Source organism: Harpegnathos saltator, unplaced genomic scaffold, assembly GCF_003227715.2.
Source record: "Harpegnathos saltator strain DR-91 unplaced genomic scaffold, Hsal_v8.6 scaffold402, whole genome shotgun sequence".
NCBI lineage: Eukaryota > Metazoa > Arthropoda > Insecta > Hymenoptera > Formicidae > Harpegnathos > Harpegnathos saltator.
The window spans coordinates 400,194-423,716 of NW_020230209.1; the positions used below are offsets into that span (position 1 = coordinate 400,194).

General features: G+C 50.5%; 1 protein-coding gene across 7 annotated transcripts in view; it reads right to left on the reverse strand.

The window, feature by feature from the left end:
- Window positions 1–539: 539 nt before the first annotated feature.
- RhoGAP19D (Rho GTPase activating protein at 19D) overlaps window positions 540–23,523 on the reverse strand; it is a 28,154-nt gene continuing 5,170 nt past the window's right edge. Inside the window, exons 3-23 of one of the 7 annotated variants that reach the window (XM_025301109.1) lie at window positions 16,917–17,120; window positions 16,579–16,818; window positions 14,518–16,438; window positions 14,207–14,293; window positions 13,268–13,489; window positions 12,841–12,918; window positions 12,501–12,618; window positions 12,050–12,160; window positions 10,898–11,015; window positions 10,682–10,765; window positions 10,345–10,560; window positions 9,716–10,246; window positions 9,246–9,626; window positions 9,000–9,144; window positions 8,637–8,761; window positions 7,765–8,568; window positions 7,530–7,668; window positions 5,775–5,835; window positions 3,660–4,153; window positions 2,042–2,283; window positions 540–1,938 (exon numbers count right to left, since the gene is read on the reverse strand). In XM_025301109.1, coding sequence (XP_025156894.1) covers window positions 892–1,938; window positions 2,042–2,283; window positions 3,660–4,153; window positions 5,775–5,835; window positions 7,530–7,668; window positions 7,765–8,568; window positions 8,637–8,761; window positions 9,000–9,144; window positions 9,246–9,626; window positions 9,716–10,246; window positions 10,345–10,560; window positions 10,682–10,765; window positions 10,898–11,015; window positions 12,050–12,160; window positions 12,501–12,618; window positions 12,841–12,918; window positions 13,268–13,489; window positions 14,207–14,293; window positions 14,518–16,438; window positions 16,579–16,818; window positions 16,917–17,120 — 7,368 coding nt within the window. In that variant the 3' untranslated portion in view covers window positions 540–891. Of the gene's footprint in view, window positions 1,939–2,041; window positions 2,284–3,659; window positions 4,154–5,774; window positions 5,836–7,529; window positions 7,669–7,764; window positions 8,569–8,636; window positions 8,762–8,999; window positions 9,145–9,245; window positions 9,627–9,715; window positions 10,247–10,344; window positions 10,561–10,681; window positions 10,766–10,897; window positions 11,016–12,049; window positions 12,161–12,500; window positions 12,619–12,840; window positions 12,919–13,267; window positions 13,490–14,206; window positions 14,294–14,517; window positions 16,439–16,578; window positions 16,819–16,916; window positions 17,121–23,523 lie in introns of those variants that run through there. The other 6 variants (XM_025301111.1, XM_025301110.1, XM_025301112.1 and 3 more) reach the window with 6 other exon arrangements.

The following is a 23,523-nucleotide window of genomic DNA, read 5'->3' on the forward strand; positions in this document are numbered from 1 at the left end:
TATATATAGATATATATATATATACATATATAACATGTATATATACGTAGTCATCTTAAATTAATATTCTCAATCGAATTATTTCTTGCATATACATACTTATATACAAAAAATGTCACGATCACAATTCACAAGTATGTGTGTATACATGTATAATTGACACAATGCGCAAATACCACGTATGTAATTCAGTGTAATCGCTAAGATAACTTTCTTACGTTTCTCGACTTTCTGCGTGTTCTGCAGCTTGGCTTTACTCATGATGTAAAGAATCGTTTGTCACTGCTCTCTCTCTCTCTCTCTCTCTCTCTCTCTCTCTCTCTCTCTCTCTCTCTCTCTCTCTCTCTCTCTCTCTCTTTCTCTCTCCAGAAACAGAGAGTGGGCAAGAGGAAGAGAGAAAGAGCCTTTGACGCCGTTTTACCGTAATTTTCGTCGCAACAATCTCGTCTCTTACGCTCCCGCGACTGTAGATTAATCTCTACGATTGTAGATCAATCTCTAGGAGTGACTCGATGGTCAAGATATTGTATCGCGTGAGACCGATAGATATTTATCCTCGATGTCCTCACTCGAAATTCATTGTATAGCAGTCGTGGCGAGTAGTCGGCGTTTGAGCGATAACGATTACTCGTGTTGATCGATGATGGGCTCTTTGGCACGTTTGCGGCTGATGACAATTGGCGAACAGATGTGTGGTCTCGGCATTTCTGCATTTGACTTTTCTGCGTCGAGTATATAGAGTATGAGATATACATATGTAAATACATGATATGTGTGGCTCGGTTTGCACGCGTGATATCAAAAAATGACGGCAGCGATATGATAGCACTGCGGGTGTACCATTCGTAGGAGCAACAGAGGAAGCCTCTCGGATAATCCACGAGCATCGTTTCACACGTGACTCTCGAGAGGTACTTTGAACACCTTGGACGCGAGACTCGCGTCCGGCAAGGACTGCGGTCGTGTGTTGGTCACATTGAAGACGACGTTGCTGGGCCCGCGAAAGCTTACTTCGATGAGGAAGCTCGCGTCAGTAGTCATGCCGACGCGGTTGGTGCTGAGGTCGGGCGAACTGGTCCGCAGCTGACTCTTCTTCGGCCTGTAGTCGCTCCTGATGATCCTCTCGGCCTCGGATTGCAGCTTATTGTCCAGCCAGTGCACTTTGTCAAAGTCCTTGGTGCCTCCCACTGTGTGCCTGCGCTTGATCGAACGCTCCGGCATGCCGTTCTTGCGCTTCAGTTTGGTGGCGCTCTCCTTGCGCACCGACTGCCGCCTCTTGCTGATGTTGCACTCGGTCTTCTCCGTTTTCGTCAGAGACTCCGAGCGCTTGAGCTTGCTGCCCGGCGACTCCGACCGGCCGTCGGAGTGTTTGTTCAGACTCTCGGACCGCTTGAGCTTACCGTTCGTCGGCGACGACAGTCTCTCGCTCGAGTGTTTGTTCAGACTCTCCGATCTCTTCAGTCTCGACGCGGTGCTCTCGGACCGCTTATTCAGCGACTCCGAGCGCTTCAGGCGCGATCTCGCCTCGAAGTTCGTCAGGCTCTCAAATTTTTTCAGCTTGTTGGAGTAACTGGAATCGCCAGACTCGTAATGATGACCCTTGCCGTCCTCCAGTTTCGTGTCAACGTCCGTCTCCTCCGGGCACGCGTTGGCCGACGTCGGCTTGCCCTCTTGAAGATTCGTCGCATTCGGCAACTCGTAACGTTTCGGGGAACCCGTACACGCGCAGTCTCCAATGTCCGCCGTCTTCTGATCCTCGTCCTTTTCGCTCGCGTTCGCCGCGGTCTTCTCTGTCGTCTTGTCCGTGCCGTGACCGGACGCGGTCTTCGTCTCCGATCTCTGCTGCTTGTCGCCCGCGCTACGATCGTTGTTCGGCGTCACCGCTTCCGAGGGGTGCGTGTCGGTCACCGTCGAGTCGGTGTCCTTCTCGGGAGCGTCCTGCTCGCATCGAGATAAAAACGATAGCGTTAGTAACTTCCCTTCCTGCAACCCCTTCTTCCTTCTCTTTCTTCGTACAATCCGCCGTACAATAAATACTCACGTCCTTCGAGCGAGAGAGGTGGCTCTTGTCGATCGACTTGTGAAGACTGGGATCGCGATAAGCTTCCGCAGACGGATATTTGAATTTCAGGGACGCGCTCGCCTTCTGCTCCTGCTGCTCCGCGCCGTCCTTGTTGCAAGCCGCGGCTTCCAGCGGTGGTTGCGCCTGGTTCGACGACTGATTCACGAGAGACCTCCACTTGCGGTCGAACGTGGTCGTGAGGCTGGTCAAAAGATCGCTACCTGCAAGAGGAGGGTTGGCGCGCAATTAGTCGCGTGAATGCGCGATTGTCACGACAAACTCATGTACGCCAGATACACTCAAAGCACCGAGAATCGGCTTGAAATCGTTACTGTCGTTAGCGTGAAGAGTACAGACATCTGCGCGGTGACGAGTACATGTCCGTGAACACGCATGTCGTTAAAACAAGGCGAGAATTATAAATGCCAGAGAGTGTGTGTATGCGCTCGGTCTGTCGCAGCTGGTGAGAACTCTCGCACGCGGGTGCATCCCCGCGTAAACGAAATCGCCGCGAGAGAGAGAGAGCGAGAGAGAGAGAGAGAGAGCGAGAGAGAGAGAGAGAGAGAGAGAAAGAGGAAAGAAAGGAAAAGAACTGCAGCGCACAAACAATATAAACAATCACGGCAGCAGCGTCAACAAAACAGTTGTTCGGCGGCCGCGTCGGCTACGCGAACGCGATCATCGCAGTTTTATCGCAAGTTTATTACAGGGAAAATTAATTCGCTAATTATCGTCTCCCCCTTATCAGCAGCGTCGTCGATGCGACGCCGATGATAACCGCCGGCGATAGCCGTTGTTGTCATTGTTAAAATTATCGTTATACTCCGCCGGCTGTATACATTTCAACAACTGTCGACCGAATAATAATCGGCGTCGTAATAGCGGCCCTTTCTTCGGCGCTGCGAGGATGAAACTAAAGATACGTCCGTATTCTTAAGCATAATTCAAAAGAAAATAGACGATATTACAAAGGAGTTACACAAATGAAGAAACGGCGTCGCAAGTATCGTCACTCGTCTCTGCCAGTGAGGGACCGGGGCGGCGAGGAGGGGGGGGGTGTGAGGGCTGAAGGTGTTGCTGCGCACTCGAGCAAAGAAAAGAATGCAACTTCCAGTGTTATCTGCGCGCGGAGGAAGCCGTTTTGTCGAACAAAACGTGTTCGCTCGCAATCACTTCGGCGATGTGCGCGTGAACATGATTGTTGCTGTTGTTATTATCAATATTATTATTATTATTATTATTATCATTATTAACGGCGTCTGTGGCGATTGAAGTGGTTAAACGATTATCGCTTGGGATGCGCGCTCGCTAGCAAACAGCAGCGGGGGGAGAAAAACAGCGACGTCGTGAGGCGACACGAGACAGACAAGAAGACGACACGGTACGACTACAGACGGTTAGTCGAAAGAAAGTACAAAATATATGGACGCGTGCTTAGTGTGGGCGTGTGTATGAGAGTCTGTGTATGAACGTGTAACGCGTGTGAACTGAAAACGTGTGAAAGCCATTCGGGTGAGCCAGCTATCAGCTCGTTGGACACGTTGGATGCTCAGTGGCGGTTTCAGGCTCTGGTCTGCCAGCGCGACCTGGGATTTACCTCGGAGGAACCGGTTTAAAGTCTTGGCGGCGGGCCCAACGGCAGGGCCTGAGCCTGGCAGCAGCTTTGAGAGGCCCGGCTCGCCGGCGGGTTCGTTGTTGTTGTTGTTGTTTGCTGTTGAGGACGACGATGATGATGCTGCTCGTGCGTCTCCTGCCGCCGATGATGATGAGACGGCAGCTGGTGGAGACGCGACAGCAACCAGCGATTGCCGAGAAGACTCGACGACGATTGTTGATGCTGATGATGATGATGTTGTTGTTGTTGTTGTCGTTGTTGTTGTTGTTGCTGCTGCTGCTGCTGCTGCGGCGGCGGCGGTGCTGGTTGTTGTTGCTGACATTGACACGGGTATGGACATTGGCATTGGGACTGCGACTGGCACTGGCATTGATATTGGCGACTGGACCGGTGTTTTCGGGGCGGTGCTACCGGGACCTGCGGTACCGTACAGGTGGGACGATATGTACCACCAAAAACCCGGGCTCGCTGTGTGCCTACACGTTCAATGTTCAATACGTCGTTCACTCGCCTCATGTGATGACTCGGTTTCGGCTGCAGCCGGCGGCAGAGCAACTCTCGGCTCTTCCTCTCGTCTTCCTCCTTTGCGAACCTCCGAACCCACCGTACGTCTCCCATTCTCTCTCTCTCTCTCTCTCTCTCTCTCTCTTTCTCCTCGCGTGATAACGCGGTACGTGGACGACGTTCCTGAGATCGAAGATGCGACTCTCTCGAGCTCATTAGCATCGATCAATCAGCCAATCAACGGAAAAGTACACACGAAAGAGGAGCGCATCGCGTGACTTCCTTCGAGAACGCAACGCGAGGAGACGGAAAGAAGAGAAACGGAAAGAGAGAAAGCGGATCGAGCAGGGAGAATTGAAATCTAGAGCTGGCGCCGTTTCTTAGCCGCGATCTGCCGGCTCAGACAGATCCTCAGGCTCTCGGTCCTCAGGATCCTCGAAAGTATGAATCTTGAGACTCGACTCTTTGGGTGTGTCTGATCGCAAAGTCGTAGACTGAGGCGGGCAGACAATTAGTTTATAATTAAGAACACAGTAATCGGCAGAGGCAATCTTCAACGAGAGAATAGGCAGGCAGGCGAGCAGTAAACGATTCGGAGATGCACACGCGTTATAAAACCAAAAAACTGACAGAGAGAAGGAGAGGGGGAGAGAGAGAGAGAGAGAGAGAGAGAGAGAGAGAGAGAGAGAGAGAGAGAGAGAAAACTAAGTTATATCTCACTAAGAGAACGGATGCTCTATCGAAGTGTCAAACAATGGCCACGCATGAAAGAACGCTGCGAAGCTCGTCGTTAGAAAATTGCTGTAGAGTAATCTGTAGCGCAGTATACGTGTGAACGCGTGATTTTAATCCTCTAAGAATAAAATCGATCTTTGTGCGCGCGCGCGGCAAGCAATAACCGATGAATCGTACGCGCGTGACAAACCTTCGGGAAACATGCACGTGACGAGAACTTGTGTGTCCGATAAAACTCGTTGCGCACACACGCACACGCACAAACACTCACGCACGCATACTTGATGAAAGAGCAAACTGCTGAAGATCGCAGAAGCCAGTCGTGCGAGGTCATCCGCTTATCTGAATGCCGCAAGCCAAAAGAGTGCCATGCACATTACAACAACGTGTGAAACTCCGGAGGATCGGCCGATGGACGACGAGTCGCAGACGTTGAAGATGAAAGTCTCTGCTGCTTCGCTCGTCGCGGACTCGTCGTCGTGGCCGATCCTCCTTGCGCTTGTGATCGCGAGATTTTTGGAGCTTTCTAGAATTAAATTCTGTTCGCTCTGTGTGTGTTTGCGCGCGCACGCGTATGTGTCTATGTATGCACGGGTGTTGGCTGTGGGCGCGCGCGTGTACGCAAAAAGCATTGTGTGCATCCTAAGTGTGTCTATACTAAGGAGTATGCGAAACAGAAGTTGCTACGTTCTCGAAACGTGTTCGCTGGCAGGTATGATAACGGGCGGAGCACAGCGTTAAAAATCGGAAGAGTCCCGGAACAGTTATGTAACTTTGTGACATACACTTTATGATACATGATATATAATATATAATCCAAAGAGATCGCTTGAAGCAAATAAGAGAGGAGGAATGTACCTAGAAAGCTTTTTGTTAATAGTGAGTATCTTCTGTGTCCACTGCAGAAAACAAGATCCTGCTACACTCACCGATCGTCAGAAGCGATATTACACAGAGAAAAGAGATATATAAAAGGGAGTGAATAGAGAGTAAATATGTAAATGGCGGTATAATTTTACTCGACTTGGACTTTGGAGAGAGAGAGAGAGAGAGAGAGAGAGAGAGAGAGAGAGAGAGAGAGAGAGAGAGAGAGAGAGAGAGAAATAAGATTGTATATACGTAGATACATATCTCGTGAAAAACGGAAAGAGGACAAGCAAGATGTAGAGTATACTCGCGCGCGTTTCACGTACAATCAATACATTACTGTACCGGCAGACGTGACACGTATTTACTCTTACTTAACGTCTTTAACAGCCAACAAGATGTTGGGAAAATAGCGATACAACTGCGTATAATCCATCTTTCAAATATTCTGTGTATAAATCTACCTGTATAGTAATATATATGCAGAATGGACCCAAAAGCCTCGGAACGGCCAAATATCTCGGAAATGAAGCATTTTAGAGAAAAATGTTTCATGCAAAAGTGAAATTTGTAAAATTTCAGGCGATGCGTTACGTAGCAATATTAATATGACTTTGAATAATGTTGTCGAGGTTATGTAAGGTTCACTTTGAAATTTTTAAACAGATTTTTTATTATATTATCGTCTATCAATTAATTTCAACAACTCTGAAACATTTTTCTGTTTGCCTAATATTTTTTTAGATATTCAAAGAAAACTTGGAGATATCTCGGTAACTTTTAACTTGGGTAACTCGGTTAACTTTTGTTAACTCGATGACATTTTCAAAGGTCATCAAGTTAACATAAAGTAGGGCGCTATTGTAACAGTATATTCTTGAGACTAAACGGAGTAAAAAGATCTAGTATCACTTTTTCTCCCGACAAATAGTTACCGAGATGTCGCAAGCAAAGTATTGAAAAATTAAATTCAAAAATTAAATTCAAGTTCCTTAAATATCTCAAAAAATATTGGACAAATAAAAATATGTTTCTGACAAAAGTCGTTCAAATTAATTGGTAAAAAGAGATGATATGATAAAAAATTGGCGTTTCCATTACAAAATTTCAAAGTGATCCTCACATGACCCTGACGACATTGTTCAAGGTCATATTAATATCGCTATGTAATGCACCACTTGAAATTCTATAACTGACGTTTGCATGACATATTTTTCTTTAAGATGTTTTATTTTCGAGATATTTGGACGTCCCGGAACTTTTGGGACACTCTGTATGTACAATATACACGAATCTTAATCCTCTCAGCTCCAATTGTCACAGCGTGGTTTGACGTATCTAAATTTCTACGCGTCAGTCGAGTTTCAGATTCACCGACACATCCCTGCCGAATAGCGAATACAAAGGAATCGTGCTCACGTGTACATGGTTCCACAAATCACACTCTTACGTATATTTATCGCATATATCAACGCATATATATATATATATATATATATATATATATATATATATATATATAAATCGACGGACATGAATATATACTAGACTCTCAGATATACGTCGACAACGCAAAAGAATCGCTTCGGTATCTAAAACCGAGTGCATACGAAAGAAGAAAAAAAACTCGGGATAGCGATATCACGTGGTATCACAGGTGAGGGTGAGAGTGAGAGTGAGAGAGAGAGAGAGAGAGAGAGAGGGAGAGAGAGAGAGAGAGAAGGAAGAAAGTTATGTGATACTAACCATCATCCGAGACGTCGCCTGGGACACCTCGCTGCTGTTGCGACGGTGACGGAGAGGACTGCGAGAAATTGTGTACTTCGTGCAACGAATCTAAACTTCCATATCGAACCGGCGGCAGGCAAATCGACTCCATCGACGGCTGCAACGTCAACAAGAACGTGAGCGAATATAAAGTCGACGTTTGTATCAGACACATTATCAAACGACGGGTTAATAACGACGCAAATCGACTTACATCTTTATCAGTTTTGAATTTCTTAATAACACCGTTGTTCATCTTCTCGCCCAGCACGTTGCTCAGCTGATTGGTGGCCTGCGTCTTCTGGTGTATCGTAGGTTGCTGTTGCATGGCTAAGGACAACGGTGACCTCGTGGTCGACCGCGACCTGGAGTCTCGAACGGGTCGCTCGGACAGGTCCATCAGCGACTTGTCGGCGAGCCTCTCGTTCAAACCGGACAGACGTTCCGACAGGAGATTCGGTGACACCGTGGTGTCGACTATGCTGTCGAGCAGGTCGTCATTTTCCATCTCGCGTTTCGCCAATTGCCACTCCATCTCGATCCTTCGTCTCTCCTCCTCCCTCTTCTCGGCCTCGCGTTTCTGGCGATGTTGATCCCGCTGTAACATCGCTCGCGTCTCCTGCTCGAACCTCCGTATCCTCTCCTGCGTGGTCGCGCTTAAGCCGGCGTACGTTCGGATAGCAATCTCGTCATTCTCCTGCTTGGTCTGGTTAGACGCGCTGGACACGGTGGAGCTCGTCTCCGCCGAGCTCAGGCCGGTCTCGCTCGACAATCTCGGCGAGTCCACGGACGACGAATGAGTCGCGTACTTGGAGCGATTCGGCGACGCTCCGTTCGACGAGCCGCCATTCGTCGTAGCGTCGGCCGACAGGGATCGGTCGGGACGGTCCATATTGTGATTCGATTGATTCTTGCTCTCGTGCATCAGCACGATTTCACTGACGGAGCACTGCCGCTCGTTCAGGGCCATGCTCTGCCGAATCGTCGGCGAATTTTCCGTCTCCTGCTTCGCTTTCGCCTGTGTCAACAGAGATTGTTGTTAATGCATTGAAATGCAGACGCGACTGAATCACAATTGACACTAACCTTATCGCTGTCGTGTTCACCGTTGTCGATTTCGTCCTGTGTTTTTCGTCTTCTTTGTATCTTTTTGTTAGCTGCGGATATGATTGAAGATACAATGTCCCTAGCCGATGCCATGTCGCGCATGCCTGTTTTATCAAAATGAAAGAAGGCGAGCAAAATAAATACATTGCTATCGAAGCGAACGACGGCAATCCAGCGACAAATGAAATGTACAGCGAGCTCGAACAGTTATATCTTAAAAGCGCTAATGATACCGACAATGAACGCAAAAAAAAACAAGGCTCGCGTTTGTGATGAGTGTATAGTAAACAAGAAACGAGAAGCGCGTACACGAAGAAAGAGCAACTGATTAATCTAAAGTACCTTCAATTTTCTGAATGTTATTTAACAAAAGACTATGGTTAGTGTTGGATGTGGGTTCGACCTCGCAGCTATCGGCTGGCAGGCTCAAATTCACGCTCAATCTGCTCAAGTCGTCCAAATCGTCCTCCGAGAAGAACCAATCAACCTGTTAGAAACAAAAACACGCATCGGTCCATTTAAAGCATCAATTAGACGAGAAGAGATAAAATGCGCGACGCACATGGAGTCAGTGTTGAGAGAACTTACGTTATTCAGCAGATTCTCCACTATTTTACACTGATGGGACATGTCGTTAACCATGGTAACCATATTGTCTCTTGAGCCACTCGCTCGCACCAGTGTCGGCCCGAAAACGATCGCCAAATTCTTGGCCTCCATCTTGTTGGTTTCACTGTGCTCCACTATCTTCTTCAGATGCAGCATCAGGTGCTTCAACGTCTCAAAGTGATGCTCCGGGAGGTCTCTCAGCAGCTTTCGTATCGTGGTCATCCTTCTCTGCGGATCTTCTATCTTATCGGCGTCGATAAACATGGGATACAGTTCAGCTGTGAATAAGGAGTCGGGGAGTTGGCGGAAAAACGACTTCAGCAACGACGAGATCACGTTGACGTCGCTCCATCGTGGATCCTGAACAGACACAGTTTGCGTAACGCGAGCGTGTAACCCAAGGGAATAGCGTGTGTCGCCAGGACCAGCTACTACGTCGGACACAGTACCTGAAAGTTCACGTTGTTGAATCCGCTGTTAACGCTGTCCGTAAGTTGGGAGATCGCTGCAGTGTTTCCGGGCACCCGATAGATCCCCACGACCTCGAGACCTCTCGCTTCGACGATCCTCGTGCATATCTCGACGATCATTGGCACATCGGAATCTGGAGCACGCGGGCAAAGCTCGAGCGGCACTTTAAAGGTGGCTCCTTCAGGTGGTAATTGCGCCGTGGGCGACGAAGGTGCACCAGTCTGACCATGCATCCTCCTGAACTGCTTCGCCATCCTTCCCTTCCAAGTCTTCGACTTGGGCGACGGTAAAGGCTCCACCGTTTGGCTCGGCTTGCGCGTCTTGTTCACCGGCGACTGACCGGTTGGCGACCGATTTCTGAAGGACGTTAACTTCTTGATGCCCTTGTGGCTCGGCAGGGGACTCAATCTTTGGTTGTTGCCGGGGGAAACGGCGGCGTTACTGGAAGTTGTCGGACCCGTCGGAGTTTGCGGAACGGCTTGCTGCTTCGACGTGCAGGATGCGACGTCCTGATGCACAGAAACGTGGAATGTCAGTACCGTGGAGTCTTCTACCTCGGGTGACGGTTTTGCAGCGCACAAAACGATGTTCTATAATTAATACTCACCGATGATCTTTCTGCGGCGGCCTGAGAATGAAGTGACCTTAACCAGAGTGCCATGGACGCCGCATCCTCCGTTTGTAGAAGCACTTCCGCCGTGGGATTTGCTATTCGCAGCACGTGTTTCCGCTTCGTATAATCCTCGGCGACGTCGACCACGGAACACCTGACGTCGACAGTTTGTCCGGCATTCGCCTCGTTCTCGGTGCTCAACGAAGGACTCTGCATCCGGAAAATGCAAGTCGAGTCAATTGTCGCGCTTTGTTTGGCGAACGCTCGCTGACACATATAATATAAGCGGTACGATTTGTCGCGAGATATTATCGTTTGAAAGACGGCTCACCTGACTGTGACGATCCTTGTAGAAATATATTATAGGACCACGGAGGACACCCCAGACCTGCTTCCAGGAACGATCGGTAGATCGCTGTAGATGTCGTTAAATCAATTAAAAGTTGGATAACTTAACATATGTATATATATAATGATTGGTATAAAAAGATACTAACATAAAAAGTACACGACGGATGACTGAAATGTTAGGTTTTTGCAATCTCACCTTGCCATCGAGCACTGTGAATTTAACATGAAGGGATCCCTCCTGTTCCACCGGTTCAACGTCCTTCGCAGTTCCATCGCAACTGTTGGACGTATCGTGCGCAACAGCGATGCTATTACTGGAAAAGAAGAAAAAAGCACTTGTCAAACGTGCCGCTGACAAACGCGTGGGAACCTTTCGGAGAGTATCTACCCAGCTACGACAGCAACATCATTCGCAAGTTCAGAGACGACGGAAAGAACGTTTGTCGTGGCATCGACTCCGACGATCGCTGACCGATCATGGACTACTATTCGTGCGAGCCCTCGTCTTTTCCCTAAATCGAAAACGACACCGACACAACATCGACGTCACATCGATCTCCGGTTTATTAGTGTCATTCCGTTAGTAACAATCAGCCAATAAACCAACGTCCGAGAAGACACTAATAGATCTACATTGCCAAGTAGTTCAGGACATGGCATGGAAACACGTACGATCACAATGTGGTTTTAATACACAAGTATTAGAGCAGGAATGTGTCTCCGACATCACGCGGACACGAGTCCCTTATCACAGTAGGAATAATAAACAAGGATATCTTATCTAATGCCACTCATCAACAATTAACGCATACTACAACGGGTTGCGGGTTCGCGACACACGCATATGTATTCCGTCCGTATCTCCGTCGCGGGAATTATCGCTCCACTGGCTCGTTTTTCCGCACGATCGTATCCTCTTTTCCTTTTCTTCTACGCGAGAGACACTCTACGTCGTGATATTATTTTTAACGACGCTGAGATACGTTGGAGAGAGGAGAGATGATACGCGAAATTGCGCGAAACTCTCATGCTTGTACGCCGTTACGCCGCGATTCCGTTTGTGTCCTACGACCGGCTGGCTAAAGCTAGACAAGAAGACAGCGCAAACTTCAACACAGAAACGAAAAGTGGATCGAGAAAGAAAGAGAGACAAGGGGAAAGAGAGACAAGGGGAAAGAGAGAGAGAGAGAGAAAGAGAGAGAGAGAGAGAGAGAGAGAGAGAGAGAAAAGAGGAGAGCAAAATATACATCAGCCGGGGAGGAGAGAAACGCGGAGAAAGACTATAGAGAGGAAATGTACGCAGACAATGCAGCTTTTCCCGTGCTTCTCAAGAGGATTCCGCTCTCACCGATGATGAAAGTTTCGATGCAAGGACGCGGCCTGTGTCATGTCCTCGAAGATGCGTCGCAGAGGCGTTATGTCGCTCGGAAATAACGGTGGTCGCCATCGTCTATGCGCACTGGAAACATGGACATGAACGGCTGCAGCTGCCAACTATACTTACTCAACATTCAACAACGCGTAGGCGAAATCGCACACCTTTCGATAGGGGGGAGAGGGGGAGGGATGAGAGAGGGAACGAAACCATATCGTTTCGTCTTGCACGAGCAACGACACGAAGATGAAGAGACACGGGAGAGCCGGGACGATCTCCAAGAGGAGAAGACAACGGCTGCTCTTTTTGGAAGAGTCCAATAAAGAACGATCAAGCCGCAGCCCCAGCAGGCTAGTAGCTCGGAATTCGCACAACGTCACCGTGGCATCAGACTCGCACTGACATATCACTCGGGATTATTTACCTCCTGTGCATGTGGACTGGTTCGGTGTCGCTGAGCTCGAGATCGCTGTCGACGTGCATTCGTTCGCTCCATGTCGCCTTCAGATACGAAACCCGCCTGGTAGCTCGATCCTCGTCACCTATTCAAACAATTACGTCAATTGTAATTCCGCGCGCTATAGTCGCGCGCATACAGAAAGCGTCATTCCGTCGAGGAGCCTCCGAGAAGCAGAGCGGTACTCTCTCTCTCTCTCTCTCTCTCAATAATTTCGATGGAACGTGCTTCTCCGCTGTACACCGTTCAACACTTGCGTTGTAATTACATGTAACGTTAAAAATACCCCGTCTTCTCGTTTACTCACTGATCTGTGCATTCTTCTGTCGCCTGAGCACGACGCCGTTCTTGGTCGAGCCGTTGGGCGAGGAACCATTAACCGGTGCTGAAAGAGAAATCAATGGGACGATTATTAACGCTTCATGCTCGACCTTTATGTAACGCAGATACATAAAGATACATTAGATACGTTAGATACGTGTGAGTGACGCGTCGGTAAACCGCATATCTGCGAGACGTGATAACGTCGCACGAGGAGGAAGCAGCGTGGAGGTAGTATCGTAGTAGAAAAAAAAATTAAGAGAGAGAGAGAGAGAGAGAGAGAGAGAGAGAGAGAGAGAGAGAGAGAGAGAGAGAGAGAGAGAGAGAGAGAGAGAGAGAGAGAGAGAGAGAGAGAGAGAGAGAGAGAGAGAGAGAGAGAGAGAGAGAGAGAGAGAGAGAGAGAGAGAACTAACCGACTTGCATCTTCGCCGAATGTCCCGTCAGGTAATTGTCCTGCTTTCGCGGCTTACTGTTGTCCTCGGTGCTGCTCCGTCTCTCCGCGAAATCTTCCTCGGCGGTCTGCCACGTGTGCCTGGCGCTTCCTCGCGCCGGACCGTTCGTAGCCTCCCAGGATTCGACGCTGTTGCTGCGCGCCCTCAAACGCACCGACTCCGTCTCCATGATGGGCATCTCTGCTGGAGATTACGACGTGTATTATTATCGTTATCGTTATTTTATTCAGCGGACTAAATATCGCTTAACATTCATCGCTTTGTTAATGATCAACGGAAGTGCGACACGGCGCACACAGCGTGCTGTGGTTGTAATAGCCGCCTAAACAGAAGAGCAAAATATCGGAGATGTAATTGTCACTTGGGGTTACCGGTGTGTAGCATAAAAAAGCTCGTCGACAAAAAGCGCCGTGAGAGCGTACGTGTGTAGCGTATGTGTGAGGGGAGGGGCAGTTAAAACGTCCCCTTTGTCATAATGCCGTCGGTGCAAATTCCGGTCCCATAGGCTTCATCTGGTTATTCTCGCTCGAAAGCAAGTTCGGGAGTGAAATCGCGTATCTCTTCTGGATGGTTTGCGATGAATTATCGTGTGTGACCGATCTCTTCCTCGCGATTTGCCTCTCCTTCTCCCGCGCGCCGTTACAAACTCAGTTAGAGAAGCCGACAACGAATAAGAAGCGTGATAGAGTGAGGTGTGATAAGTGCGCGCTAAACGTCATTATTATTATTATTATGTCATCTTCTCGAGAATGAAGTACCCTTATGAAATATCTGCATTCTGTCAACGATACGTCGCGCATTCACACAAAAGGCAAATTAATCGCCAAGATACACAGGACGTAGCTGGACAAGACGACACTGCACAGACAATGGGACACAGCTCTTTGATGTTTTATCTACCTTTACTCTCTTTATAGTCAGCCGGCGGCTCACAATGGATATGTTTGCTGCCTATAGGAATTATTCTGTTGCCTTTCGATACTGCACCTAAATGATGACTGCACTTGTTTACTGAGCATTACTGAGAATCGTCGTACTGCGAATGCTACGTTAGATATATAATTTGCGAAATACACAAAAACTATGCGTTCGATTCTCTCGCTTAAGTCGCCAAGCGTCACTACTCGCTTAACACGTAAGAAAGGGTATAATTCGACGCGGCGAGTGATAAAGATTATGTCTGCACCGCGGCCTCGCGGCCGCAAACATACCAGTGTCGAGAGACTTGGTCTCCCTCGACGGCAGTCTTCTGGATTCTTGACTCTCAGCCTTGGACTCAAACTCCCTTTTCCGCACAGCTACGTTTGGTACGTTCCTCGTATTCGACAATCTGGACAGTTCGCTCTTGTAAAGATTCGTCCGATCGCTAGCAGGCTCGTCCTCGTCGCTCAACAGACGACCGGACTCGAACTGCTTGGCTCGTCTGGAAACGATCTGCAGACCCTGCGGCGGCACCGGAAACTTCGTCTCTCCGGGCTTCTTGTCTGGTCCCGGTGAAGACGGCAATGATGAGGTGCCGTTTCTCATATCCTGATTTGCGATCGCGCCGACCGTGCTCGTGACGTTCTCGTGTATCCTCGACAGGGTGTTAATGAAATTGGCCTTGCTCATTGCGCGATATTGTTGCTGTTGCTCCGGAGCCGCTTTACCGGAGCCGCCGCCGTGAGCATTTGCGAGGTAAGTCTCCTTCGCGAGCTCGTCGTCGTAGAGAAGCGAGTAACAGTGATCCCCGGCGACGGGCTGATCGTCGCCGACGAGCTGTTGCTGATCGCCTCGATCACCTTGCGACTTGGTGTACTCGGAGTCAGAGTCCACGTCCTTTATCCTCTGCACGCTCTGATTCGACGGCTTGCCCCCTGCCAGGTTCACGGTGGACTTGGGTATGCTCCTACCATCCATGGAGGATTGTCTTCTTGTGGGAGATTGCTGTCGCTGTTGCTCGTTGCCGGGCGGCCAGATCGGTCTCTGCAGTTTCTGCGGTCTCGCGTAGAACTCTCTCTGGATCACAGCTTGATTGAGACCGTTGCTCGCTTGAGATCGCGGCAACGACGTCGGCTCGGAGGTTGCGTCGTTTCCTGAGACGAACCAGCCGATAGGGTGACTCGGTCGTCGCAGGAATTCCGCCTTCTGCTCGAAACTCTTGCGCAGACGGCTCATAATGACGGAATCGTCGGAACACTCGTTGCCGGTGAGAGTCGAGTTCGAGTCGTACGGCGACACGCTGTCCTTGCTGACGGGCGATGAGTCTCGTCTCGACTCGATGCTCAGCCGGCTGGAGCCAGGCTCGCTCGACCTCAACGCGTCGAAGCTGCCGTAGCTGGCAGTCTCGGAATCGTGTTTCATGCCGCTGACATTGCTGCAGCCGCTGCCTTCGCTGGCGCGACGCGCCACCATCCTCTTCGTCGGCCGGTAGATCGGCACCTGCGGCTCCGCGTGCGACACCGGGTAACGCAGCAGAGACGAAGGCTGGTAATGATGAAGCGATTGCAGCTGATGGTGATGATGCTGGTCATTGGCGAAGCACGTTTCGTTGACACGCACGCGCTCGTAAATCGGGTCATTGATCCGATCGTAGATCTGCTCGTTACTCGGTCTCGAGTACACCGATTCGGGGCGAGTCCTGTCGTACAGATCGTATCTCGAATCCTGGGACGAGCGGCCGTACATCTGCGAGCCCGACGTGACATCAGTTGTCTCGTGCAGAGACTGCAGATTCCTGGCTGCCGGTGGAACCATGTCATCCGACGGGTCGTAGAGCGCGCCAGCGATCTGCGCCTCCGTAAGCGGCTGCTGAATCTGCTGAGCGCGACGATACGGCGAGTCCGTCGACATCGACGGCGCCATTCGGCTGTTGTTGTCGGCGAACGCTTGCTGCTGCTGCTGCTGTTGCTGTTGTTGGCTCCTACGGCTCGCCTCCTCGTGATTCGGATGCGATGACGACGAAGACGACGATGACGGATCAGACGCCGGACTATCGGACGACGGCAGAGAACAGACCCAGGACTGCCGCGTTCTCTGTGACGGGCCTGGGATCATGCTGATCGATCTGCGTTGCTTCTGGGACAATCTCTCCGGAGAACGCAGCCGCGGACGTTGATTCGTTTCCGGATTGTGCGCCGTCTCGCCAAAGTACTACAAATTCACGTTACACTTTTAAATGAGCTGCTCCTTTCTATTAGAATCGCATTGACTTCGCAAATGGCAACAAACGAGACAAAATTCCCGGGAGCAAGCGTCGTGATAAAAGCAAGTCGCCAAACGCGATCTCGTACCCTCTGTAAGATATCGTCCTCCTTGGAGACTACGAGAAGCCGCAGCCACGGTCCAGCTTGCTGAATACGTTGCACCACGCTGGCGTATTGCTCGCCACGGGTGGGCGTTCCGTCGACGGACACAACGCGATCACCAGTGCGCAAACCCGCCTCGGCCGCCGGTGAATTTGCTCGGACTTGCTTCACGAAGATCGTGTCCATAGGCTCATCGATCTTCGTCCGTTCGTGCCCTGGCAGCATCTGTAACAGTCATGACATGGTGCTCATGGTGTTGGATCGGGATTTTCTTCAAGCACTTCAGAGTGCTCACGCCGCGCTCGTCTATCCAGGATACTCACGCAGCAGGACTCGGGCGGATAGACGATGAAGTGCCGCAGCGTGAATCCGTAACCATTCTCACCGTGCCTCAGCAAGAGAGTCCGAGGACCGCGGGGCGGAGTGTTCTCCTTCTGGACGTACCTGGAGGACGACGTCTGGCCCGAGACACCGCTGGACCCAGTAGCCGGTCCAGGTGCAGGCGGCGGGGGAGACAAGTGCCCTACCTGCGACGTGCGATATTACGATTGATTGACGACTCTCTCTCGAGAAAAATTTCCAATTATTATTTCGCTACTTCCCTCGCCGCTTATTTGCGCTTTCTACTCGGTGACGTGCAAACCACTCCTCGACTCTGATCTCGTTATCTCGTTATCTACCATCTAAAGTCGATGCCGATAAGCGTACGCGCGAACAACAAGTGAAGAAGTCGTGAAAATACACACAGACGCACGCACACGCGCATCTCATCAGTTTGCCTCCAAGTTCGCAAACATCGCCGCCCCCCTTCCCTCCCCTACCCCCTCCGCAGTCGTTCAATATCGAAGACTATTATATATATATTTATCACCGCTTCCCCCTTTCTTTCTCTCTCTCTCTCTCTCTCTCTCTCTCTCTCTCTCTCTCTCTCTCTCTCTCTCTCTCTCTCTCTCTCTCTGTCTAATTACCGAAATAGGATTCCGTACTCTCGCGAAACGAGAGAGTATTTGCGGAGACATCGATCGAGCTCCTTCCTTCCCCCCCCCTCCTCAGGACTTGTACCGTCTGGATGGACCGGCGACCAGAAAACGCGGTGCAACGCGAAAAAGCGGCAGACGGAGAGCTGTGGACGTCCGCCAAGAATTATTCCAAGCCGACCCCGAAGAGCGGAGGCGGAGCTGGAGATGTCGGCGAGAGGAGAGCGCGTTCTCGCTCTTTCGCGGTGGGTTGAATAAAGTTTGGCGAGCCGCCAGGAAGTAGCCGTGCTCGAGTTGACGGTAATGCGCACCTAAGATCGAGACGAGCGGAATTCCGGCCGTTCGAGGCGGATTTCTCGCCGCGCGCGCGCTTCGGGGCGCTTCGGCGAGAAAAGAAAGAGAGCAGGAGGAGCGGAATCGAGGCATCACGCGGAAGCGCGAAGGGAAACTGCTATGTCGCGTGAAATCGAGACGAATATTCTCGCTCCGCACGTAGCGCGATATCCATTTGAAAACGCACGGGGGGGGGGGGGAGAAAAGGAGTAAAGTGAAACTAAAGGCTGGACCACAGAGTTAGCAGCGCGAGAGTCGACGATAACAGACGTGCCCCTTCCCCTCCCTCCTCCTCCTCGCCCGTCCCCCCGTCGCCGCGAGCGCGAGACCGGTCGCCGTATTTCGCGGTTTTCCGCGTTATCTAATCCGCTCCGACACGTTTCACGCGCGTGTACCGGCGCGCGGCTATCGCGTGTTCCGGAGATTGCTTCTCGCCCGTGTAATTAAACGAGTCACGGCTAATAAACGATCAATTAAGCCTTGAGTCGCGAGTTGAGAGAAAAGGAGGAAAAGAAGTGAAGACATTTAACACGGTTAAACGTTCAGCGAACACGTCCGACGGAGGTGGATTCGTCCATTCGACGTCTTCGACCGTGCGCGTCGTCCCCGAACAAGCGGGACAAGAGCGACGCGACGATAAAGGGATCCAATGGGTGCGTTGACAAAGCTCAACAGTTGAGCATCCGATGAGTGAGCAGTAGAAATGTACACTGAACGCAAGCCCGATCAGTTTCGCTCGCTTTTGTTGCGCGAGAAAAATGTGAGATAAACTTACTGAATATTACAGCCCGTCTACATGCTTATGTGCCTTGTAATTATTAAGTATTTTTATAAATATAATTCATATGTGTCTGTTACAATGTATTCTACACCATCCTTGACATTCTCCGCTATGCAGGATGCTATATTTCAAACGTAGCAAGTAAAAAAATCTCGAAAACTATGAAAGATATTAAAAAAGGCTAAAACACGTGTTCCATGATTTCAAAGAGGAAAGAGAATGGCATTGTCAGTTTTTATTTGGAGGGCATTTTCAAGATCAGTTGAAGGTCAACTTAATTTTTTTAAATAGAAGGCCCAATTTTTTATTATATCTTCTTCTTCTACCAATTAATTTTGGCAACCTTCGTCTGAAACATCTTTTTATTTGCCTAATATTTTTTGAAATATTTAAGGAAAACTTGGACTAACTTTTTCAACATTTAACTTACGATATCTCGCTAACTATTCGTCGAAAGAAAAAATAGTATTGGACTCTTTTACTTGATTTACTATCAAGAATATATTACTATAACAGTGCTCTAACTTTTGTTAACTTATCGACTTTTGGAAATTTCAAAATTATTAAATTTTGATTATTTTCTTTACTCATGAGCTGCGTGCCATATTGGATCGGAGACTGATCAGTAAAGGTAACGACGAATATTTATGATGAGAAAAATGGCGACCGCTCACTCAACATGTTGCGAGTGAGCGCATCGCTCAGTGGCGTTCAGGACGAAATCACTCAACAGTTGCACAACCGTTGAAGTGTCGTGAACGCACCCAATTATATCGAGATTCGTCGCACGAGCGACACTTTCCGGTGCTTCCGCGATTTTCCGGCGAGTTCCACGACGGCGAAGTCGGTCGGTCGGATGCTCCCGTATGGAAAACAGATCCGAATGCGGCAGCGACGACGACGACGATGACGATGATGACGACGACGGCGACGATGACGACGACGGCAACCACAATGTAGGTCAGAAGAGAATAGGCGTTGTCAACGCTAAGTGGGTCACCGAACCACCGGTGCGGAGCTCTCGGTCAATAATTACACGGACACGCGCGTCTTCGGACACGTCGCTGCTCCACTCGCCATCGCGTTGTCGTCGCGAATCGACATTCGATATCGCGTGCGTGAAATGTGTCCTATCGCTCGGCAGACAGCAGCGAGGACGAGGACAAGGCCAGAGGATGAGGGTGGCGCGGAGCGTGATTGAAGAGGAGGTATGCTCGCAGTCGCTCGGGATGAGGGAGCGCAAGGTCGACGCGTGATCGACGAGAGAGATAGAGAAAGAGAAAGAGAGAGAGAGAGAGAGTATGTATGTGTGTGTGTGTGTGTGTGTGTCAACCAAGTCGTTTGCTCACCCTCTCGGAGTCGCGAGAGTCCCTCATTTCAGCGGTGCACCCGGAGCGGATAACTCGACGGCCGATCGCGGCTCGCGATTCATTGACATGTCCGCGCGCGAGAAGAGAGCCGCGAGCGGGCGTAAAGAGCGCGTAAAGAGAGGACGACCCCTCTTCGCGAGTCCCTTCCAGACACACGCTTAGGCGGCGACCTCGCCTAAAGTGTAATCAGCCGTTAGCCGATCGCAAACCGGTTCACACCGCCAACGCTCTCGCGCGCGCAGTTCTCATCTTTGATTCGCAGTCTGTTATCCAGCTCGGCTTGACCGCGATGTGCGCCGTTTCCGCCTTCACCGGCGGCGGCGGCGGCAGCGGCGGCGGCGGCCGCACGCGGTGAAGGCGCGCAGTTCCGACGTCGATAGCGCCGAGTTCCGGTGCCTCCGATCGACTGCTGTTACGTAGGCCGCTTCGCTCACTCGCAGGAAATGTACCTTTCCGGCGAAGTTCCGCTGCACGTCGCGCGACGACGCCCCTTCCGTCATCAAGGTTCCTCACGCACCCTCCCGTGCGCGCGACTGCCTCGCTCGAAAACCGGGGCTTTCCTACTGCTACTGCCCTTCGCCTCTCTCGGGGATCGCCGCGGATCAACGTCGCGAGTCGTCGTCAGCACGAGTGATTTCGGCGGTTCTCAATTCGCAGCCTGAAAACGCAGGCACGCAGCGCACAATAAGCGCCGTGCGACGGCCGACGACCGACTCTCCGGTGGCTTCCTGGAGAGTGAAAGTCGCGCCGATAGTGTTCTCCTCGGCTGGACGACGAGCCCGGCCCGGCCCGGCCCGGTCGGTCGATTCTCTTAGCTGCCGTTGCGGAGACGTTGAGCTTCACCCACACGTGCGGTCGAAAGTCAATAGACGTCGCGATGCGACCAGGTCGAAATATGCGGCCCCTCGGGCCGCATTCAAGTGACACAATGAATTGCCGCGAGGCGAGGCGCGGATAACCGGTCGCTTTACTCTCGCACGGCCCCTGGGCCCTATTTATGGGATTCTATTTGCGTCGAGATGGACCCAGCTTCATTCGCGACGGCCTCGAGACGAGGAGGAGGCGGTTTCGCGCGATCGGCCGAAATCGGCAGCTCGTCGAGGCGCGCGTGCGCGCGCGCACCTCTCGATGTCTTCCTGCTTCCGATAAATTTCGCGCACTGCGACGCGCGGCGTATTCATCTGTCACTCGGAAGAACACTCGCAGAAGGACTCGGACAGTGCGCGAAGTCTTCCCCTTCCGCCTCGGTGCCACGCGGACAAAATTGTTCTCGCTTTACGCCAATCGTCGCGCACCGTTCGGCCGTTTTCTTCGTATCTCGCGCGCGGCACCGCGCTAATACCATTCAATACGAGATAGCCCGCGCGCGTACAACGCGGGCTTATATAATTTCGCTCTGCAGGGTTCTTACGTAAGAAACGCGAGACGCGAGACGCGAGCCGCGAGAGCTCGACGACCGACGCGAGCGAGCCGGCACGGCGGCTTCCAACTCTTTCCCGGCGGCATTGAAAACGGCGTCGACGTCGGGGCTGCGTCGGCTGCTCTTTTCATGCCACTCGCGTCCGTTTGTCCTGGCCGGGTGTCCGCCTCGGTGAAAAGCTCGCGAACGACGAGTATCATCCTCCTCGACAGGCAGCTTCTATAAATTCGCCCGTGCGCGCCCGAAGAGCGTTTCCCGAGCGTCGGCCGCGCGCGCGCGCGACTTCGGCGGGCGCAAAAATAACGGGAAAAGTTGACCTCGTCCGCTCGCTACGTCTTCCACTTCTGGCTGTCTTGTATCACTTGTTTGTTGATCGTGTTATCGTTGACCTTCCTCCGAGAGAGAGAGAGAGAGAGAGATCATGATTCAAACGATCGCGAGAATTATCGAGACGCCGCGCCGCGGGGACACACACGGCTCGCGTGTAATTGCGAGACGAGAAAAAAGGCCGGCGGCAGAAAAACGCGCTTTATTACGACGCCTTTTTCATCATTATCTTCGCACGCCTTGATTCATACTTCGTCGAGTTATTCCCGCACGTTGAGACACACACATACACACGCACGCATGCAACAGCCACTTGTGGTCGATCGGCGCGGTCTTGAGAGAAAAAAATAAAAGAGAAACACGTCCTCCTCATCGAGCGCACTGCCGATCGTCGTCGTCGTCGTCGTCGGACGTGCCTCGAATCGAGGCGACAGCCACGGGCGCCTTAATGAACGCGTCGCGTTTGACAAGCAGAACGCTCGTCCACGGCGTGACGCGACCTCGTCGCCGCGTGTCGCCAAAAGAAAATGAGAAAGAGGTCCGCAAGCGACCAAGAGCGGCCAGCCAAGGCTTCGTCGCGAGGCAAAGTCCCGGACCGAGGGAGCGAGTCATCGAGACCGCGTTGAAGACGACGGCTGAAAAGAAGGGCGGGAAACGCCTTCTCGCGAATCTTGTGTCGCGGCGATGACGATGACGACGGCGGCTCATGATCTCTCTATTCGCGATTCGATCTCTCCTTTGGCCGCGAGCCTCGCAGACCTCGTCAATCGCCGAGGTCGGCAACGAGCGAACCTCGTCGCCCTTTAAAGCGGAACGCATCTTCCCTCGTCGCGGCGCCCCCGCTTCATCATCCGATAAGACCACGCACTGGCGACGCACACCACGTCGTTCTCTCCCTCCCGCCTTCTCTCGCGCGCTCTCTCTATTTCTCTCCGACCGGATTTGCGTCATCGCGGACAGATTCAGGCGTACACACGGTGGGTGGACTAATCGGAGAAGCAATCGATGTGCGATCATTGTGGCGAGAGAGCATGCTACGCGATTATGCCATGGGTCAGCGCGAGAGAGACGAGAGAGAGTGTTCGTCCCCGAGTGAAAAAATTAATAAGGCTCTGGTAAGAGTCTGTTTATTTCTTCCTAACATCAATCGGGCCCTAGTAGGGATAGAAAGACAAGGGCCCTATAAGATATGTAACAAATGGTCCTTAAGGCAATAAGGCAATATTATGAGGACCTTATAAGGCAATAGCAATAGGGCCTTATAAGGCAATATTAATAGGATCTTATGAAGAAATATTTTTATTATTGCTTGAGTAAAAATATTCGTCCTTTTCACGCCAAGAAATTTAGTCTGTGATTTCTTTATTTCTTTATAACAGGGTTTCCCAACCTTTTCTGTATTTCGCATCCCTAAAAATTTATTAATGAACCCCCTGCAAAAGAAATTATTCATGTCTTGTGGCAAAAATTAGTTATTAGGCTTTTAAAGTGAGAAGTTAATTTTTAATAATTTATCATTACACAGTATTATTTTATAGAAAACTATCATTTTGATATTATAAAATTATTATCCACGATATTAAGCTTCGCATAGTGATATGTAATGAATATATACGGTACAGATACGTAAGAAATATATAATTTTAATAGTATTTTTTTCTTAATTTGATGGTAAAAATGCCGGATTATTCCAAAATTCATCTTAATCATTATTAATTACAA